The 19597-nt window shown below is 41.8% G+C and overlaps 1 protein-coding gene across 2 annotated transcripts in view; it reads left to right on the top strand.

Annotated features, from left to right (window-relative positions):
- The window catches only part of dscamb (Down syndrome cell adhesion molecule b), a 136065-nt gene extending 116901 nt beyond the window's left edge, over positions 1-19164 (top strand). Inside the window, exons 18-33 of one of the 2 annotated variants that reach the window (XM_085131297.1) lie at positions 637-783; positions 1659-1814; positions 1909-2042; positions 2170-2323; positions 2492-2609; positions 2734-2900; positions 3591-3689; positions 4656-4844; positions 5611-5901; positions 8097-8273; positions 8622-8652; positions 8891-9006; positions 9086-9250; positions 11088-11288; positions 11704-12006; positions 16961-19164. In XM_085131297.1, the coding sequence (XP_084987423.1) occupies positions 637-783; positions 1659-1814; positions 1909-2042; positions 2170-2323; positions 2492-2609; positions 2734-2900; positions 3591-3689; positions 4656-4844; positions 5611-5901; positions 8097-8273; positions 8622-8652; positions 8891-9006; positions 9086-9250; positions 11088-11288; positions 11704-12006; positions 16961-17463 (2951 nt within the window). In that variant the 3' untranslated portion in view covers positions 17464-19164. The remainder of the gene's footprint in view (positions 1-636; positions 784-1658; positions 1815-1908; positions 2043-2169; positions 2324-2491; positions 2610-2733; positions 2901-3590; positions 3690-4655; positions 4845-5610; positions 5902-8096; positions 8274-8621; positions 8653-8890; positions 9007-9085; positions 9251-11087; positions 11289-11703; positions 12007-16960) is intronic. The other variant, XM_085131298.1, reaches the window with a different exon arrangement.
- Positions 19165-19597: the final 433 nt, after the last annotated feature.

Genomic DNA, 19597 nt, shown 5'->3' with positions numbered 1-19597 from the left:
GTAGCATAATAATGTATTTTAGTTATTCTGTATTTGTAACTGAGGACTAGAAGCAGTTTTAGATATTTTGAAGTGGATCAGCATATTCTCAGATTCCTCTCACATCAAGCCTTTTTAAATGAGCAGGGGCTCAAAACCTTAAAGCTATTCTTGTGAAAAGGTTTCCATCTACTGGGCATATTTTGAACTGCATTACATCAAACAGTAAGCTTCTCTTCTGTCTGGGGCTCTAACATAGAAGGATATACAAACTTAAGAAGAAAAATAAAGTGTTTGTTCTTATTTAAAACCTTTTATTTTGTCTCTCAAAACACATCTATTTTCCAAAATGAAAGAATACATTCAGTATTTAATGTTAGAATATGATTTAGTCAACATAATAATACATTTAACATATCAGAATCACTGCAGGATGCAAATATATATCATAAACTTCCCTCATTTTAAAATAATCATAGTTGTAAAATAAAATGATTTATAAATGGAGGTTTTGACTTAATATTTGGTGGCAGGAGGTATTTGTGTGATTCATTTTTGGATACTTGTTTAATATCCTAGATGACGGTACTTTGCCTTGAAAAGACTCCATTATGCTTCCACTTCAATACTTTTTTTTGTCTCCCTTGTCTCTGATAGTGCCGTCTCGGCCTCCTGAAAATGTTCTGGCAGTGGCCAAGTCTCCAGAGGTCATTTCACTCTCCTGGATACCTCTGCCCAGGGAGGCTCTTAACGGGAACCTGCAGGGCTACAGAGTCATCTACTGGGCCAACCTGCCTGACGGAGGTACTAGCATACACACACACACACACACCTTTTAGTTGCCACTTAGGCCAATCCTTTGGTCCCTGTCTTTATTTCATTGCTGTTGCTTGCTTACTCAGGCACTAGGTGGCGCTGTGGTTTTGTCATGGTGCAACAATATGATGTAAAATGGTGTTTTGAAGCTGTTTCAGTGTGTGTATGTGTGTGTGTGTGTGTGCATAGGACAGTTATCACTTATTCAACACTCATGGTGCTTTGTCTCTGACTCATCCTGTTTGTGGTTAGCAGCAGAACGATGAGCTCATTTTTACCCATTTTTAAAGGTTTAAATATAATTCCCAGCCACCTTGTTGCATTAATAATAATGTTTTAAGTCTCATGGAGTTTTATCTCCTTGGGATTATAAACGTACTTACATGTTTTATATTTTTCATATTTTGTGACCAGCATGTGACTTTTGGACAATCAGCGGTGCGTTACACTACATCCTGATTGCTCACAAATGCTAATCAGCAGTAGAAACGCGAAGCCTGCAGTTCACAGAGGGAAGATTTGTGGTTGTATTTCCTGTGAATATATAGCAGTATAGCAGTGAGCGAACCTGCAGTCTGGCTGGGCGCCATCAATAATTCACAGTGCAATAATTCCAGCGAGCCTCATTGCTTCAGCTCTGAGTGACAGGACATAAGAAGAGAGGGAAGAGAAGATGAGAGCAGAGTAAAAATCCGAGTAATAATATAATAAAGTTTTGTCGGGTTAAAATACTTTATCTAAGTTTTATCACATGTGAAGAGGGATAGTTTTGCAACTTTTCAGAGCTGAATTAACTGCTCCTGCTCTACTCTGCCGCAGTTTATACATTCAGACTTATTAACATGTTTCTTTTTTTGTGTCAGAACTGGGAGAAATCAGAAATATGACCACCAGTCAGCCTTCTCTGGAGCTCGATGGTTTGGAGAAGTACACCAACTACAGCATCCAGGTGTTAGCCTTCACAAATGCTGGAGATGGTGTCCGCAGTGAACAGATCTACGTCCGCACCAAAGAGGATGGTATAAGAAATACCAGATAACTCCCCGTTGACGATAGTTTAGTTGCTCCTGGAAAATGCTTCAGTGTAAATGGCACTGTGTTGTTCCTCTGCAGTTCCTGGGCCTCCAGCAGGAGTGAAGGCGGCGGCCTCCAGTGGCTCAGAAGTCTACGTGTCCTGGCTGCCTCCGCTCAAACTCAATGGCATCATCAGGAAATACATCGTCTTCTGCTCCAACCTGCATCCAATGGTAATAGCATTTGTATACCACAAGATTTTCATGGTCTTCTTCAGTCTTCCTCACAAGCCTCTCTGCACTTTCTCATGCTGATGCTGCCCAGTGATACATTAATCCTTTCCGTCCCTTCACTTCACAGGTGATGAGTGAGTTCGAAGCTTCTCCAGATGCATACATCTACAGGATCCCAAACTTGGTTCTGACCAGACAGTACAGTATCTGGGTGGTGGCTGTGACTGCTGCAGGTCACGGCAACAATAGTGAGAAGATCACAGTGCAGCCTCTGGCCAAAGGTACAAAATCCTAACTAAACTGGCCTTTTTTGTGTCATGTAGGAATTTTCCCACGAATTATTTCTTTAAGTGGAATTGAATGGTTCCTTTAATAGTGGTGCTTTAATCACACAGAGCATAAACTTATAAGAAGACAGGAACAGTAACTTATTTTTGTGCTGCTTTTAGCTCCAGCTAGGATCCTGACGTTTAATGGGACAGTGACCACTCCTTGGATGAAGGACATTGTTTTACCATGCAGGGCGGTTGGAGACCCTCCTCCCACCATCAAGTGGCTCAAGGGAAAGTAGGTCTCACACACACACACACACACATACACACACACACACACACACACACACACAAACAAGCATGTAGTACTGGTCAGCATGACTAGGATACAGATAGATTATTTTCATGCCTTTTTCCAGCACCAATGGGACACCTACACCCGTCCTGGTGGATGGTCGTCGTATTGTCTACGGCAATGGCAGCTTCCTCATCCGTACAGTGAAAGCAGAGGATTCTGGGAACTACAGCTGTGTGGCCAGCAACAACTGGGGGTCAGATGAGATCACACTCAATTTGCAGGTGCAAGGTAAGAAGTATTTATTTTCTACCTTTTATATACACACTCACTGGCATTTGGGTGAGGTACACCTGTTCAGCTGCTCATTAACACAAATGTCTAATCAGCCAATCACACGGCACAAACTCAGTGCTCAGGGTTTAGGCGTATAGACATGGTCAAGACCAAACCAAGCATCAGAACGGGGAAGAAAGGAGATTTAAGTGACTCTGAACAACGTATACAGTCGTGCCACTGCTGCCAGCTAAGATCAGGAAACTGAGGCTGTAATTCAGATCATCTCAAACTGGTTTCTTGAACATTACAGTGAGATCACTGTACTCAAACAGCCTCCACAGTCACCAGCTCTCAGTCAAACAGAGCACCTTTGAGATCTGGTGAAACAGGAGATTCGTGGACTCATGGAAGTGCAGCCAATAAATCTGCTAAATATAAATCTGTTTAACGCTGTCATAAAAGGCAAGGAGCCCAACCCAGTACTAGTGAGGTGTAACCAATGAAATGACTAGCGGCCACCTCACTGTTAAATTTAATTTTTGATTTGTTTTGTTTACATTTTGTTAAGTATTTCCTAATTACAGTGAACACCATTTTAGTTATAGAGTAAACTGACTTTTTACTTGGGTCAAGTGAACCATGAAACACTTTAATCCAAGCGACTAACCGAGCATTGACCTTTGTTTGTCCTCATATCCACAGTACCACCTGATCAGCCACGCCTCACAGTGACCAAGACCACCACCACATCGATCACATTGTCATGGATACCAGGAGACAACGGAGGGAGTTCAATCAGAGGTGAGGGTGTCCAACATTCACAGAACATAACATGTGCACATACAACAAACAGTACAAGGAAGTGGATGGTCAACAACATACACCTTTATATAACAACAATTACCCCCACCACCACCACCACCACACACAAACTGTGGCCTGACCCCCATTTCTGCTGCTCGTGTCTCATTATCTGTTGGTGCAGCACAATACTGGAGTCCTAAAAGCCAGATTAAAAAGCAGCGGGGAAGATTAGGTCCTTTTAAGTGAAGATTAAAGCGCTCCATCTTAAAGAAAGTGTAATCACACTGAGACTAGTTGTAGTGATTTATCATTGCACATAATCGAGGGGCTCCTGTGCTCAGAGCTGGAGCCGTTAAAGAAGCTGTCTATGATACCTTCTCTGTGATATTTGTTTTGCTTTCCTGCACAAAGCAACAGCCATCACCAAAATACACACATCTACTGCAAGTTTACTGATGTCTTTTTGTAGGCTAGCATGCAGCCTTTTCTCGGGATCCTGTGATGAGCGGTTGGTCTATTTTTCCTCATCCTGTGACCACAAAACCTATAAACAAATTGTGATTTAATTTTTCAGCTTCCTAACCGATACGTGCCAAATTTATCTGAAATAGTTGGACCTGTTTGCCTTGATTCACAGTTGAGATCCTTTTTAGATGTTTAAGTTCTTCCATTTTCCGAAATTGTTCCAGGAATTTCCAGAATAAGCCTCTGTCTAAGCATTATTGAGAGTTTTCCTTTGATGATAAATGCAGGACCAGAAAACATTCTGGTGAATTAAAGGCTACAAATGTTTGTCTCTGCAAACAAAATACTTTCTTACATCCAATAATTAACTGTGGAGCCATAAATATATTAAAAACGAGCTTACTATGTATTACTGGAAAAATATCAAATTTATTTGGACTCAGCTCACTCCAGATATACTGTCATGTCTTCATTCATACCTCTTTCTCCTCCTCGCAGGTTACATTCTGCAGTACTCAGAAGATAACAGTGAGCAGTGGGGCAGTTTTCCCATCAGCCCCAGCGAGCGTTCATACCGCCTGGAGAACCTGAAGTGTGGCACGTGGTACAAATTCACTCTGACGGCCCAGAATGCAGTGGGACCAGGGCGCATCAGTGAGATCATTGAAGCTAAGACTCATGGGAAAGGTGTGGAGTACTTTTTTTAAACCTTATTATTTTTATTATTATTATTATACTAACAATTATTAATATGCAGACAGCAGTGCTACAACATTGGGTATAGTTGACAAGGAAAGGGTGCTTTTAAAATAAATAATATACCCTAACCCTATACAACAAACTTTATGCCATACCTACCCTAAATTAGCAGTACTGGTAATTAATAACATATTTTTTAATGTTACTGCAATGATTAATGCACCAGTTAGGTGCAAGCTCTTTAATGAAAACTTTTTTAATGCTAAAATATAATTATTGTTGTTTTCTGTGATTTTTTTTTTCTATTTTACAAAAAAGCAGAAATAGAGGATCACATGACCAAATGAAGTTATTTACTTATAATTTTAGTTTTAAACAAGTTTTTGATATTTGTGTTTATTGTTTTATTTGTGGTTTAATAAATTTGTTATGTGCTCTGCAGTCAAGGAAGAATAGTTGTTACAGTTTTCCTACAGAGAGAGGATTTATGAGCTTAGATGAGGGAATCCATATTTGGACAAGATGGTGACATTTAGCAGCTAATGCTAGCTAGCTTCAGTGGCGAGCTCGGTGCACCCATACATGACTGTGTGGGTGACTCGGGCAGACACAGATACCTGCTAAATAGTGGTAACATATATCTAAAATAATACTTAAGCTACTTTGATTTCAATCACTGATACTGACTTTGTTTTTCAAGGTCAGTTGGTATTTACTTGCAAAAGTTATAACTTTCTTTCTGTATTCTCTTCAGAACCTCAATTTGCCAAAGAACATGAACTCTTCACCAGCATCAACTCCACGAGGGCCAGGCTCAACCTGGCTGGCTGGAATAACGGAGGCTGTCCAATCACCTCCTTTATACTGGAGTACCGAGCAGTGGACTCAGGCACCTGGACCACAGCCCAGCGCACATCGCTGACCAAGAGCTACATCCTGTACGAGTTGCAGGAGGCGACGTGGTACGAACTGCAGATGAAGGTCACCAACAGCGCCGGCTCAGCAGAGAAGAGGATCACCTTTGCTACTCTGAATGCTGACGGAAGTGAGTTTGGATTTTAACAGTTTGCATGTTACGGATCTTTGGATGAATCATGGATGACTCAAGAAATCATAAAAATGTTTAAAGAAATACTAAAAATGTGAAAAGTAGATGAAAGAAATGTTATTAGCAAAATTGGGCTTTACTAAAATGAAGGTCTGTTGGGAAATGTTTAACCCTGTAATTCTATTGCAAGAAACCAGTCTGAGCCCAAGACTACAGTATATGGACAAACATATACTTAGATATTGATGCCAGATTTGGAACTTGTCAGCAGAGCGCTGGGGAGTCTTAAACACTATCAACACTACAGGGTTGAGTTGATCTGGTTGCTAAACCGTGGGCAACTCCAGGCCTTGAGGGCTGGTGTGTCCTTAATCCAACACAGTTGATTCAAATGGCTAAATGACCTCCTCAACGTGTCCTAAAGTTTTCCAGAGGCTTGCTAACACAGTAATCATGTGATTCAGGTGTTTTGACCCAGGGTGATATCTAAAACCTGCAGGACACCAGCCCTGGAGTTGTCCACCCCTGCTGTATGGCTTGGTGGTTGATTTTATACAGCTGTGGCAATAAAAACATCAAAATTAAAAGATTTAGAGGTGTGGTCCCGTACCGTTGTCCGTATAGTGTATTTACGATGATTTCAATTAACAGTAATAATAATAGTAATTGTTTATTTATACAGAAAACTGTAGTGTTCCAGAGTTTGAAGAATATTTCCAAAGAGCAGAAAAATTTCAAACGAATAACAAGGTACCCTACATAAAAAATACACAAAAATAGCTCATAATAAGAATCAAAATATATTAGCTGTTAGGAAGGGTCAAACTGTTAAAGTAAGACTTGAATCGAAGGCTGTTCTGAGCCGAGGAAACACTACAGCAAAAGTGTGATCCTTTCGTTGCTTCTCAGACTTGAGAGGTCTGTTCAGTAAAGCTTCTGTTAAATACTCTGGTGCTGTTTGCTGCTCGCAGAGTCGGCGTTACACCATAAAGTGCCATTCTGCACTTCTGCCTACAGTCGAGAATGTATTTTTTATATAGAATGTCTGTCCCACTGTTTTATCAGCCTTTGAACAAGGCTCAGTAAGAGAATGGGGATGGTCTTCTGATTCTCCATGGGCCGTGGCGTCGCTCTATTTGCCTTGGGCTACAGATTGTGTCAGTCATGCACAAAGGATCTGTGAAGAAGGATAGGAACTTGTAAGCACTGTGCTCTCCAGACGGTTAACTTATTTCCTTTGAAGAGCTTTGCTGAGACATGTAAGCTGCCTGTAAGGGTGTTATGTGTGCGTGCATGCATGTATGTGAGTGAGTGTGTATGGGACACAAGTGTGTGTGGATGCTATTGTGAGTGTGAGAGTGGATCTACAGCTTAATGCAGATGCTGGGAAGCAGTCCTGCGGACTTAACACTACATATTCAGTCTGCTACAAACCTGGTTCCCCATCATCCCCCCACCAGCTATGGCAGATGGCTGCCCCTCCCTGAGGCTGGTTTTGCCAGAGATTTTTTCCTGTTGAAAGGGAGTTTTTCCTTCCCACTGTTGCTAAGTGCTTAATCAAAGCAGTCATTTGATTGTTGGGGTTTTCTGTATCGTTGTAAGGTCTCTACCTTACAATATAAAGCACCGGGAAGGGACTGTTGTTGTGATTTGGTGCTATATAAATAAAAATAAATTGAATTGAACTGAAAAGGTTTTGTGACCAGGAAGAAAATAGTTTAACTAATAAATTAAGACCAGATGAAAAAAGCTACTTCACAAACATAGACAGGAAATGGACAAGCTGATCCAATGTTGCCAATGTGCATGCTGTTTAAAACAGAACCAAAATGTCACAAATACATATATTTTTGCAAGTTAAAAAGTGTGCAAAGGTTTGCAACCATGTTAACCGGGTTTAAATCCACCGACTGGTCACGTGTACTCGAGTCTTCTCTTGGGGTTCAGCTGAATCCTTTGTGACATCCCAATAAAGAACACGCATGTGGAAAAGCAGCATCCTAAGGGAGAATCAGCATCTTATCATCCCTATATTCTTTAACTGTGTTGCATAAAAGCTTATCTTCAGTGTTTGTCTTGCAGGAAACCATCAACAGCACTTTGTTGTTGTAGAATATTAAATGTTTTTGAAGATTCAGAAGTAAAGTATTTGAAAATGTTAACAAACGTTGTTTTTTCACCCTCCTTTCAAGGCACCATCCCTCCTCTGCTGAAAACAGGAGATCCCATCTCAGACAACATGTCAGGCAGTGGAGGTCTGAAGATGGTGGTGACCATCACCTCTATTCTTGTGGTGGCTGTGCTGGTTTTTATTATGCTCATGGTGCTAAAGAGGAGAAGGCGGGAGCAAAGGCTCAAAAGACTCAGAGGTGGGTTGTAGATTAAGTTGTGTTGCTTTTATAATTTGTATGAATTTGCATTCTGTTTACAGTGTGAAGTGTAAATCTGGTCCATAAACCCAACATGTCTGTGTGCAAACCTGATCTCCATTACACAGATAAGCACTCGGACAAAAATATGTTGTGTAATTAATGTTAAATGTAAAACTTTAGGCTTAGTTTGCCTCTGTGAGTGAAATTGCCTCTGTGAGTATTTTGCACCTGGCGCCTTTCTATAAGAGTTGTTGTCAGTGATTGTAGACTCTTAGCGCTGCTGTGGATTATCAACTAGGACAGTGCTATTATAGTATATTAACTGCCTCTTTGCTGACTTCACAGATGCCAAAAGCCTGGCAGAAATGCTGATGAGGTATGTGTTCCTAATTTTAATTTATGCACACAGCTTTCCTTTGAGTGGGGAACATAAATCACTGTGTAGCCCGGAGTTACAGTGCCCATCAGTAAAAATCAAATATATTGTATTCACACTGTCCCTCCTGCTTTCTTACAGCTACTTATCAGCTTAAATTAAATTGAATTAGCATTTCTGCAATATAGTGCAAAATCACAGCTGAAAAGTAAGGATTTTTTCCTATTAATCTCCTCAGTAAGAACACCCGGACCCCTGACACAGTGAACAAGCAGCAGCAAACGCTAAGAATGCACATCGACATCCCCAGAGCACAGCTCCTCATCGAGGAGAGAGACACCATGGAGACAATCGGTAAGGCCCTCAAAGTGAGACTTGTGCGTCTAAGTGTAAAATATGGACAATACTTAAAGTCTTTTCCTCCGTTTTGCAGATGACAGGTCTACCGTGCTGCTAACAGACAATGACTTTGGGGAGACCAATAAACAGAAGTCCTCCACAGTGACTCACACAGTCCACTACCAGTCTCTGTCACAGGCCACTGGACCGCTGGTGGATGTGTCCGATGCTAGGCCTGGAACCAGTGAGTCCCACCACCGTCAGTGCTCAACATTTATTTCCTCTACTACTAATAATACTAATACTACTGCAAGTGCTGTGCTGTGCTTCTAGCATACCGTTGAATACTGTCTTGTGGATAAAGCAGTAACATTGTTTTATTTGGTTGTTCTGCAGCTTCATCTTACACCATAAAACACAAACAGTAAAAGCTTTTCAGTGCAAATCGCTCTGATGTACAGTACATGCAAAGCAAATAGGTTTTCCAGCCGGTCTGAGTTTAACAGTAGGCAGCTCACGTGGAGTATTGTACCACCTTTAGCAGTGAGATGACAAAGCACAACAGCTGGGCTTCTGGTGTTTGAGCCCCACTGAAGCAGAAGTGATGAAGAGCTGTTATCTCCCTGACTTTTCTTGACATATTCCCATCTGACTGCCGTGCTCCAACTGGCCAGCTGGACCCGAGTACAGACGCAGACCTCAATGCACACACTTAGTGATGTACCAAAGTGATTTTGTGCAGACATTTAGCTGCAGATGGATTCACCTAACAATATATTGTGGTATTTGTAACACCGAGTCACGCAGTTCAGTTTGTCCTAATTAAATGGCTTAAACTTTAAATTATTCATTTTACAACAGGCTGTTTGAAATGTGAATAAAAACTAAATGGAATGATTTGCAAGCCTCACACACAACAGAACACAGAAAAAATAAAAGACGTTTAAACTAATTTTATTATTTCATAAAAAATATCTGCTCATTTTGAATTTGATGTCTCAGAAATGTTGGGTTGTGGGCAAGAAAAGGCTGGAATTTAAAGTGGTTCTAAACAGAAACAAGTGGAGGACTATTTTGCTACTAATTTTGTTAACTGACAACAGGCCAGTAACATGATGAGTATAGGGAAAGACATTTTTTTCAGGGAAAGACAGCAAGACAATGCTAAACCACAGACTTTATAGTAGAAGACTCAAGGTGCTGAACTGACAGGGTGAGATAACTTCCCTCTCCAAAGGTACAGTAGCTGGTTTTCTTGACTGTAAAAATATGACTGTAATTAATCAAAAAAGTTCTTAATTTTCATTAACATGTGCTATTTAGGTTTACTTGATATCTGCCAACACATAAACAAGACATAAACAGAACAACAGCATATCTGTGCTCACATAAAATTGAAAACATGGGCATGAGTCCAATATTCATCACAGTCAAACACACACATTTGCAGTCCTTTTTAATCAAACAGCCACACGATTGGGTCGTTTAATTTGTCCGGTGGGGCATGAACCCAGATGCTGACTCTGCTTTTTTTTCCCCCTCCCTGATGCTGGCAAAACACCTCCATCATTTATCCCCCCATCCGCACAGATAAAATTACAGCCTGACCTACTACAATTACCAGCACTATTCTTCTCTGCACAGATCCAATCCAGGCCTTTTTTAAAGACTGAATCTGCCCAGCAGTGAATAGACCAGTAGTCTGTCTGGGTCAGGGTGACAGGTGACGGTTTGTGTGTCTGTCTGCAATGAGACGATTGGATTGAGTGTAATGTTCAGTTTTCTTAGAGAGAATAATTGTAGCTTTACATGAAAGCCCAGCAGGAAACGTACATATTCACTTTTTAAATCCCTGCACAGTTATGAAAAAATGTGTTTTTTTGTTCGCATCCATTTGTCTCATGCCTGTCATGTGTGGTGGACTCTGCAATGGTTGCTAGGACTAAATAGATCTATCTATGGCATTTAACAATTATTTATTAGAGAACTAATAGTTAAACTAAAAAATAGGCCTTTTGTTGTGTCAGAGGACTTTGGTGGTTTGAAAATTATTACCTGTGTTCACTAACAGTGCGACCTCCTCTGTCCTTACTTAGATCCCACTGCCAGACGCACTGCCAAAGCTGGTCCTGCCGCAGCACGGAGCCGATACGCCAGCCAGTGGACTCTGAACCGGCCACACCCCACCAGCTCCTCACACACCCTGACCACTGACTGGAGACTCCCCACTCCGCGTGCCACTGGATCTGTGGACAAAGAGAGCGACAGCTACAGTGTCAGCCCCTCACAGGATACAGGTAGAGAAGTGCTGTCCAGAAACAACATGGACTCATATGTAGCCCTTGGTAGAATTCAGGGTTTAAAGTTGGAGGAGGTGACAGAAGTCATGTTGCTGTTGGGAGATGTTCAAGTGTGAAGAGTCAGCATGAATATCACATTGGCTTTTCTCTGCAATCCAAATCATTTGGGCTGTAGTTTTTCATTCCAAACTGCAGTTTTGAGGCGTACTCTTGGCTGAAGATTGCAGAGTACAAGTCCAACTTGAACCCACGCATTTTTTATATTTAAAACACATTAAATAATAAATAAACCTGAAAAGCACAGGAAATACGGCAATAATCCACATATATGATAAACCGTAGCTTTTCATAATACACCATTCTTTACAATAACTAAACACGTGCTATACGATGTGTGACTTGTGACCCTCAGATCGCGCACGGAGCAGCATGGTATCAACAGAGAGTGCCTCCTCCACCTACGAGGAGCTGGCCAGAGCCTATGAGCATGCCAAGATGGAGGAACAGCTCCGCCATGCCAAGTTCACCATCACCGAGTGCTTCATCTCTGACACCTCATCTGAACAGATGACAGCAGGGACCAACGACTACACCGACAGCCTGACCTCTAGCACACCGTCCGAGTCGGGCATCTGCCGCTTTACCGCTTCTCCGCCCAAACCTCAGGATGTCAGCAGGGTCATGAACATGGCCGTGCCCAAAGCGCACAGACCTGGTGAGAATGTGGTGTTTGTTACGCCCAGCGTACACACAGTTTGTAGCTGAACCACCCTTTCTGACAGTAAACTGCATTTAGATGTACAGAAATGCTTCTATATCCGTCTTCTTCATTAAGAAACCAGTTGAGAGAATTTAACCAGAAATGTAAGACAAAAATGTGGGCAGCTGCAATCATTTATGCCACATGCTTGAGACTGACTGGGCTGCTCATCTGAACATAGCTTAACAGATGTTGCAGAGATCCATTTGCTTTCATGTGCACCTCTCTCACCTGTGTGGTTCGCACAGGAAAATTTGAGCTACTTCTTCAGAATCAGAATCAGAATCGTGTTTATTGGCCAAGTATATGTGCAGACACATACAGGGAATTTGGTTCCGGTAGATGGTGGCTCTCAAGCACAGCGATGTAATGTCTCTTTGGTTTTTAAGCTGTTTTGTAAATGACCACATATTATTCTTCACCGACAATGTGAGCAAACATGTCCTGGAAAGATTTTTGTTCTCCTGTTGCAGCCAACACGAGATACAAGCCGACAGGCAGGTATAGTTTTGTGTAATGGGCAGAGCAGCTAAATCACATTACATTAAAGATTTTCTCTAACCCCTCTAGTCTTTCAACAAAACCAGTGACTTTGGTCTCTTTGGTTTTTAAGCTGTTTTGTAAATGACCACATATTATTCTGCAGAAGCCGGTTAGTTCACTTACGGCCACCCTCTGCTTTAATTCAGCTGCCATGAGCTTCCCATCCTAAGGATGCATCCCCTTAGTCTTCACCCAGCTGGTGCTAAGGTATTGTCTCATTAAACCAGTACAGAGCTCTTTAAAAGGTGTTAGTTTGTTGCTATACGGGCCTCCTGGGAGAGTAGCTCCTTATTTTGGCAACTTTTAGGCCCTTAATAAAGCAACAAGAAGAATTCCAATATGCAGTTTTCCCTGCTGAACCCCGGGGAAGCTCGTCATTGTTAGAAAACAAAAAAAACGTTTTACTAGTAATTGATACGTATGTTTGTGACTCCAAAGTTTTTCATTACTTCTGCAATTTGAGGTAGACCTGCTGTGCTGTGCTCTCTCCTCTCGGGTTGTAGTCTTACCTTACGTGATCCTCTGCTCCTCCTGGGAGATTTGCAGCTCAGTTACAAGATCTGGCAGTCCCGCTGCAAAGCTGCTGGCCACACACAGAAGCGCAGACATTCAAAAACACACACACGTATTCACAGCTCTTTTGTCATCCACTCTGATCTCTGGGGCCACAGATAATTAGCAGAGTCGAAGGTGTTTGGAAATTTAGGTCTGTGTTGTTGTTTTTTTGTTTCTCAACAATAAGCATCCCAGAATCTCCAGTTTGACCTGACTGAGTTGAGGCCTCTTAGGCTTCATTATGTTTGTAACATTTATGCACAGGACGGTGGACTCGTATCACCAGTTTAGCGGAGAGAGAGGTCGGCTAAAGGCTATCAGTCAACCTAATCTCTATTGCCTATTGTCACTCGGCACAAAACGGCTCTTTACCGCCACACTGGAGACCTGTCAGTGTGATACCAGACTCTTTTCAGGCTGGTGTGGGAGCGCGGAGTGCTGAGACCCTGGTGTCATTTACATCAGTAATTGACACCAGGTCTGGTAGGTACAGCTTTTTTAGCTATATAAGCATTGTGTATTTTGCTGCCTTTGCAGTTAATGGACTATAAAATGACTACATGGTTTTCTGGAAGTTTACAGTTAACAAAGATTTATCAAAGCTCTATTTATTAGTAAGTTGTCATGTAGAGTACAGAGAGAGAGACGCAAAACATTAACCAATCTGGCCAAAATTATTTAGAAACATTGTATGCATATTACTGTTGAATATGTGGATGCAGGATCTCTGTCACCCAGGTCACGGTAGTCCTGAGAGCTTGAAAAAAGAAGGGAATGGGACTTCTTTTATTTGTGATGACGTGTCCCCTTCAGGATCATCTCCAAAAGGAGAAAGTCCCCAGAAGACCTTACTGGACAGTTACCTGGGACTGAAAAAGCCTCTTGAATGAGAGTTTAAATGTTTTCAAAGACCAACAGAAGTCCAATTACAGGGAAATAGTGCTATCCAAAGCACGGGTAAGCATGGAAACTGGATGATAGGCGTAGTTCATCACTTATGTTGTGCACTTGCCCAGGACCGCTGCCGTATTAAACTTCTTAAAAGACATTTTTAATGCCATGTCATGCTTGCTTCTGCAGGTGTAGCCATAAAGATGTGACAGCAATATCATTCTTTCCAACAAGCTCTTAGAAGAGAGTGACTTTCCCAAAATGCCAGACAGCTCATTTAAAACATCTCCACACTTGTAAATTCTAAAAAATACAGACCCAGTGTGGAGGTTGTTTTGCTTGACTGTGGGTAAATGACCTGACTTCAACCCTATATTTGTCTCTATTACACCTGAGTGACATGAGCTCACCTAACCTGTCCATGCAGGGGTCAAAGGTGCAGCTCTCCACTGGGCCTTTGCAACAAATCCTCTGGATTTACGAGGCCATGAGCAGCAATCGTCGCACAATCAGCTTGTAAATATTTTGTGCGTAGCTCTTCCTTAACGACACACATAATATCCTTTGCAGAAGACTACAGCGATAAGGCAACAGACACTTGCACAGATTAATGTGTTTGGCAGAGAGCTGCGGTTGTGTCGTGGCTACACATAATGCCCCATTACTGAACGATCGGAAATTTACTGGCTGATGAATTTTCAAACCACATTTCTAATGAGCCCCCACGGAATCACTTAAATCTATATTTAATTCAATTAACACTCCTCCTCATTCATCATCTTTGGTGGCACTAATAGGGCTTGTTATGAAACACAGTAAATTATTCATTCTCCCCATGAACCCAGAAATCCATTCTCCAAGGTCACGTTGGACTGAAAGTGCAAACATGACCTCGGCTAATGCTGTGCAGGCAGGAAGTGTGGGTCTACATATAGCGTATACTTCTGTGCATGTGTGGGCCGAGTACATGTGAGTGTGTCAGTGTGCGTGGGAGAGAGAGAGAGCATGCGTTGAAAATGTTATTTTAGCGTTAAATTGTACACGTGTTGAAATGTTGATCCCTGATCCCGTGAAACATAAACGCTCCATGACTAATGAAACAGTGCAGGTGCTGCTCAGCTCATCAAGTGTTCAATCTCGCCGCAGAGCACCCAATCTGGTAACCTGACGCTCTTTTGAGATTGGCTTGTTTGCTGTGTTAAACATGTAATCCACTCAGTAGAATGGATACAATAGCAGTAAACTCGCTGAACCCAAAGCGCCTCTCCTAATCCAACACCTCAGAGGATTATTTAACGATTGACGGGACAGCATTTAGTCAAAGTTTATCACTCGGTCAAGATATTAAATCTGACCTGCTTTATGTGTCCACGGGCCTTTGAAGGTTCTTCTCATTCCTGCAGTGAAACACTGGGAAAAAAGTGCAAATTGACAAATGAATGAATGTCATACATATATGCCGGTGGCAGAGACAAAGGCCATCACTCAGCTTCATCGCTTTAAGAGGAGAGAGCCACTGCATCACTGCATCCGTCCCTGACAATGATGGCAAAGTTAACACTGTAATATTCACTTTCCTATTACATTATCTCCTGCACTCTTTTCCCAATACCAACTCTTAAATTAAATAGATTCACACATAGCAAAGATTGGTATTACATTAAAATAATAGTCGTGAATCATAATCCCGAGAGGGGCCCAAGGTGAGAAAATGTACCGGCGTGATTGTGAATTAAATATAGATTTCTTTTCCGGCTCTGTGCAATTAATTTAAACTGAGGGGAAGGAAGAACAAGCAGGGAGCCCAGAAAGTAGCACTGTTTCAGGGCAAGCAGAGGCATCTCTTAAAATCAGCTTATGTTAAATGATATCTCAAAGATTTCTTTATTTCCTCCTCACTGAAGCAGTGCCTTAGATTGATTTAAATACCCCTGATAGCTGACAATAAATAATGCTTCCCAAATCGATATCTTCAGCAAATCAGCAAATGACTGCGTGTAATCTTGTAAGTGACGAAGAAGCCAAGGAGAATTATCACCCGACTCTATTGCCAGTAGCTCTGCAGAGCATTTTAATGGCTTTCACCTCATTGCTTTGGTTTATGGTGCATAACATAACTACTCATTAGTCCCACTGGCCTTAGCATTTCCTCCAGACACAGAAGCTAAATGATTTTAAAAAAACATCCTGACACCCATTATAAACTGTCTCGCCCCCCAAAACCGTTAGAATCTATGTAATTGAGCATTTAGCAGCTAGAGTTAGAAAAGACAGATATTTCCATCATGGGCAGAGAAAAAGAAAGCTACCCAAGGTTGGTAGCCCCACTGGCAACCTCCGGTCTCTAGAGAAGAATATGCATTCCCCAAAACAGATGGTGAGTAGTTGCTGAAGTTTTCTGGGTGAAATTGGTCACAGGAACCCTGGGTGCTGCACCTTGGTCTCTACCAGATTGTTTGCATGGAAAACACAGATTTGTCTGCAAACACTCTCTAACTAACCACCTAGCACCAGCCAGACTAGGAGAACAATTCACCTTCACAGCCTCACCACTGAAATCAACATGATTCAAAAGGTGCAACTCCATTGCAGTCCTCACTTCTTCATTACTGCTTGGTGAGTAAGTGACGAAGGTGTTTTCCAGACATGTCAGTGTCTTCAGTACAAACTGTGGGCAACTGCAGCAATCTGCAAGCAACCAAGCAACCTCAAGGAGGTTAGGGTGTAGCGCTGCATACTTCTTTGTGACCGCTTTATAGTATTAGCAAGCATCCTCCTGCTGTGGTTTCTAATTAACCAGTGGTTGCCATGCAGTCTCCAACTGGCCTCTATGAGTGGGACATTAGTTAGTTTCACAAACACCTTAGAAGCTGACAGCATTTTTAGTCTTTTTGCTTGTCTCCTGTGTGTCACCTCCCAGGAGGAGAGCTGGTCCACTTGCCGCCTTACCTCCGTATGGACTTCCTGTTGAATCGCGGCGTGCCTCTTCCAGCCCGAGGTGGGGGCGTCAGCAGCAGTAGTGGCAGCAGCAGCAGTGGAGGTGGTGCTGGAGCAAGTGGAAGTGGTGCCGGTGCTACAGGGGAAACAAGAGGAGGCGGAGGAGCCATGGGTCAGACCTGCCTGGAGCCCCAGAGGAGCCGTACCCTGAAGAGGCCACCTCCCATGGAACCCACCCCTATGGAAGTGCCCTCACCCAGGGAGGTTCAGCAGTGGCAGCCAGGAACTGCTTCCACCCTCCCACACAGGGATGTCCGGGAGAGGGGAGAGGCCCGTGGTGAGGTCCGGGGAGAGGTCCCTTCCTCAGGAGATCTAGCCCAAGCACAGGCTGCCAAGCTTAGCACCTCCCAGGAGTCACTGCTGGACTCCAGAGGACACCTGAAACAGAGCAACAACCCCTATGCCAAGTCTTACACTCTGGTATAACACTGGGACACAGCGGACTGCTTCAGACAACAGGACTACTGCAGACACACTGGAGGAGGAAAGACAAGAGGCAGACAAAAGGCACAGGACGGACAGTTTTCCACAACAGAAATTGTTGTATATAGAGCTGTTTCTGACATGCGTCTGAAGTGGATGCTTTTCTTTGAGTCTGTCTTTCTTTCTTTCACTCTTTTCTTTGTTTCCTCTCTCGCTCTTCTCTGTTGCTTTCACACCTTTCATTCTCTCACGCCTCGCTCCTCTTCTGATGAAATTTTCTCTCACAGTTTTTATTTTCTACTTGAATATTCTTTTATTCTAAAGTGACAAAATATGAGGATTGCCAAAATGATTTATTTAAAATTTGAGAAAGAGAAAAAAATACTATTGAATTTATATCAAGGACAATTATAGTCATTATTATTATTACTATTATTATATAAAACAGAAAATATTTAAAAAAGAAGAAGGGACAGGGAGGAGGACTCTGCAGGAGAACGTTGCTTTCTTAATTTATTTTTGTTTTATTGTCGCAGTGTGATGAAATCTGTGGTTGGGAAACTGAGGGGGTTTTTAGCACTACAAGGAGCCAACAGAGGAGAAGAGGAGAGACCCCAGACGTGACCGCCAATGCTGACCAATCGTAATGTTTTTCAACCTTTCTGACGACTGCATGGCGACTGATCCAATGACAATTAATAGGAATGGCTGGACATCCCAAAAAAAAAGAAGAGACAGAGAAAGAGAATTTTTGTCACACTATGAAATTATACAATGTGAATATATATAAAGAGATCACTTTTATTTGTGGATATTATGGGGAAAATGATTTGGTTAATAAAGTCCTTAGTCATGTTTGCACACATCTGAGTTTGATTTATATTTCCAAAGATCAATATCCCTCCTTTTTCTTTAACCTCGTTGTTCTTATACTTTCCACCTACTTTCCTAATTTACCAAAAAAACTGCAGCCATATCTGGTAATATCTAAAAGAGGTTTGATCAATGACCTCCTGATGGCTGCAGCCTGATTTTCTGCATATTTAACATCATTTTGACAATCTTCAAAGTTTTTTACTTTGAAGATTGTTCCTGGAAATGCATTAGTGTGCAAAATCCAAACACTAGTGCATCCAAAATAGATTTCTAATTAAAAAGGTAAACTTTCCTTTACCTTTTGTTTTTTGTTTTAACAGTTAATGAAAATCTGAAATCCTGTATCTTAAATTATTAAAATGTTTAATTTCCAGTGTGAGTAAATTACTATTCAGACAGTGTAAATACCTTGTATCACTATAGTTCAGTACACACAGCTGTCATTGGGGAACAATACATCGAAGCCACAGAAGTTGACTGCCGAAAATATTAATGGAAAGTTGACTAGAAGTGAAACGTGTGGTAGGGAAAGGTCCACCGGGTGCAGGGGTGTTTGCAACCGTGACAAGATTGTCAAAAAGAACAAAACCGTTCAACTTGGGAGAGCTGGAAACTGAACACAATGCACACAGAAGAAGAGACTATCACAACTAAACAGGAAGTAACAGAGCAGAAATGCAGACTTTACACAAAGACAAAAGGTAAACAGACGGAGACGGTGACAGGAGTGAGAGAGGCAGGAAATACACAAACTAACAACTAAAACTGTCAAAGAACTAAAGGCACAGATAACTGAGGTAAGGAAAGCAAACCCAAATATAAAGAGAACAGCAAACAACATTTCAGAATAAGATTGATGAAAAATGCAAAACTAGAGAAACTAAACATCTCAAAACTCAAAACCACGGTCCAAGACCCACAGAGGTTGCAGTCGAGGTGCCAGTGAGTCACATGTTCCCCAGTATGATCTGTCAGACATGGTCTAGGCTTCTGGCTGGAAGCTGTGCAGTATTAAACCCGCAACTCCTCCCAGAGTTAATTTATTTTGTTTGGGGATAGTTGTAGTTTGGGAGTTTGTAAGATATTTATATAGCCATTGCCATTTGAGGAAAAGACCCTCATCTAAAAAGCTGCTGGCAGTACAAAATATAATTAAACTGCAAAGGAAAAAGTTGAAAAACCATTAACAAGTAAGTAGGAGATGAAAGGTTTAATGATATCTGGAAACAAATCCATAAGTTGCTTCATTTGTATACTCATA

Source organism: Neolamprologus multifasciatus, chromosome 14 (assembly GCF_963576455.1).
Source record: "Neolamprologus multifasciatus chromosome 14, fNeoMul1.2, whole genome shotgun sequence".
Lineage (NCBI taxonomy): Eukaryota > Metazoa > Chordata > Actinopteri > Cichliformes > Cichlidae > Neolamprologus > Neolamprologus multifasciatus.
The sequence above is the reverse complement of the archived record's forward strand: the minus strand, read 5'-3'. Positions and strand labels throughout refer to the sequence as shown.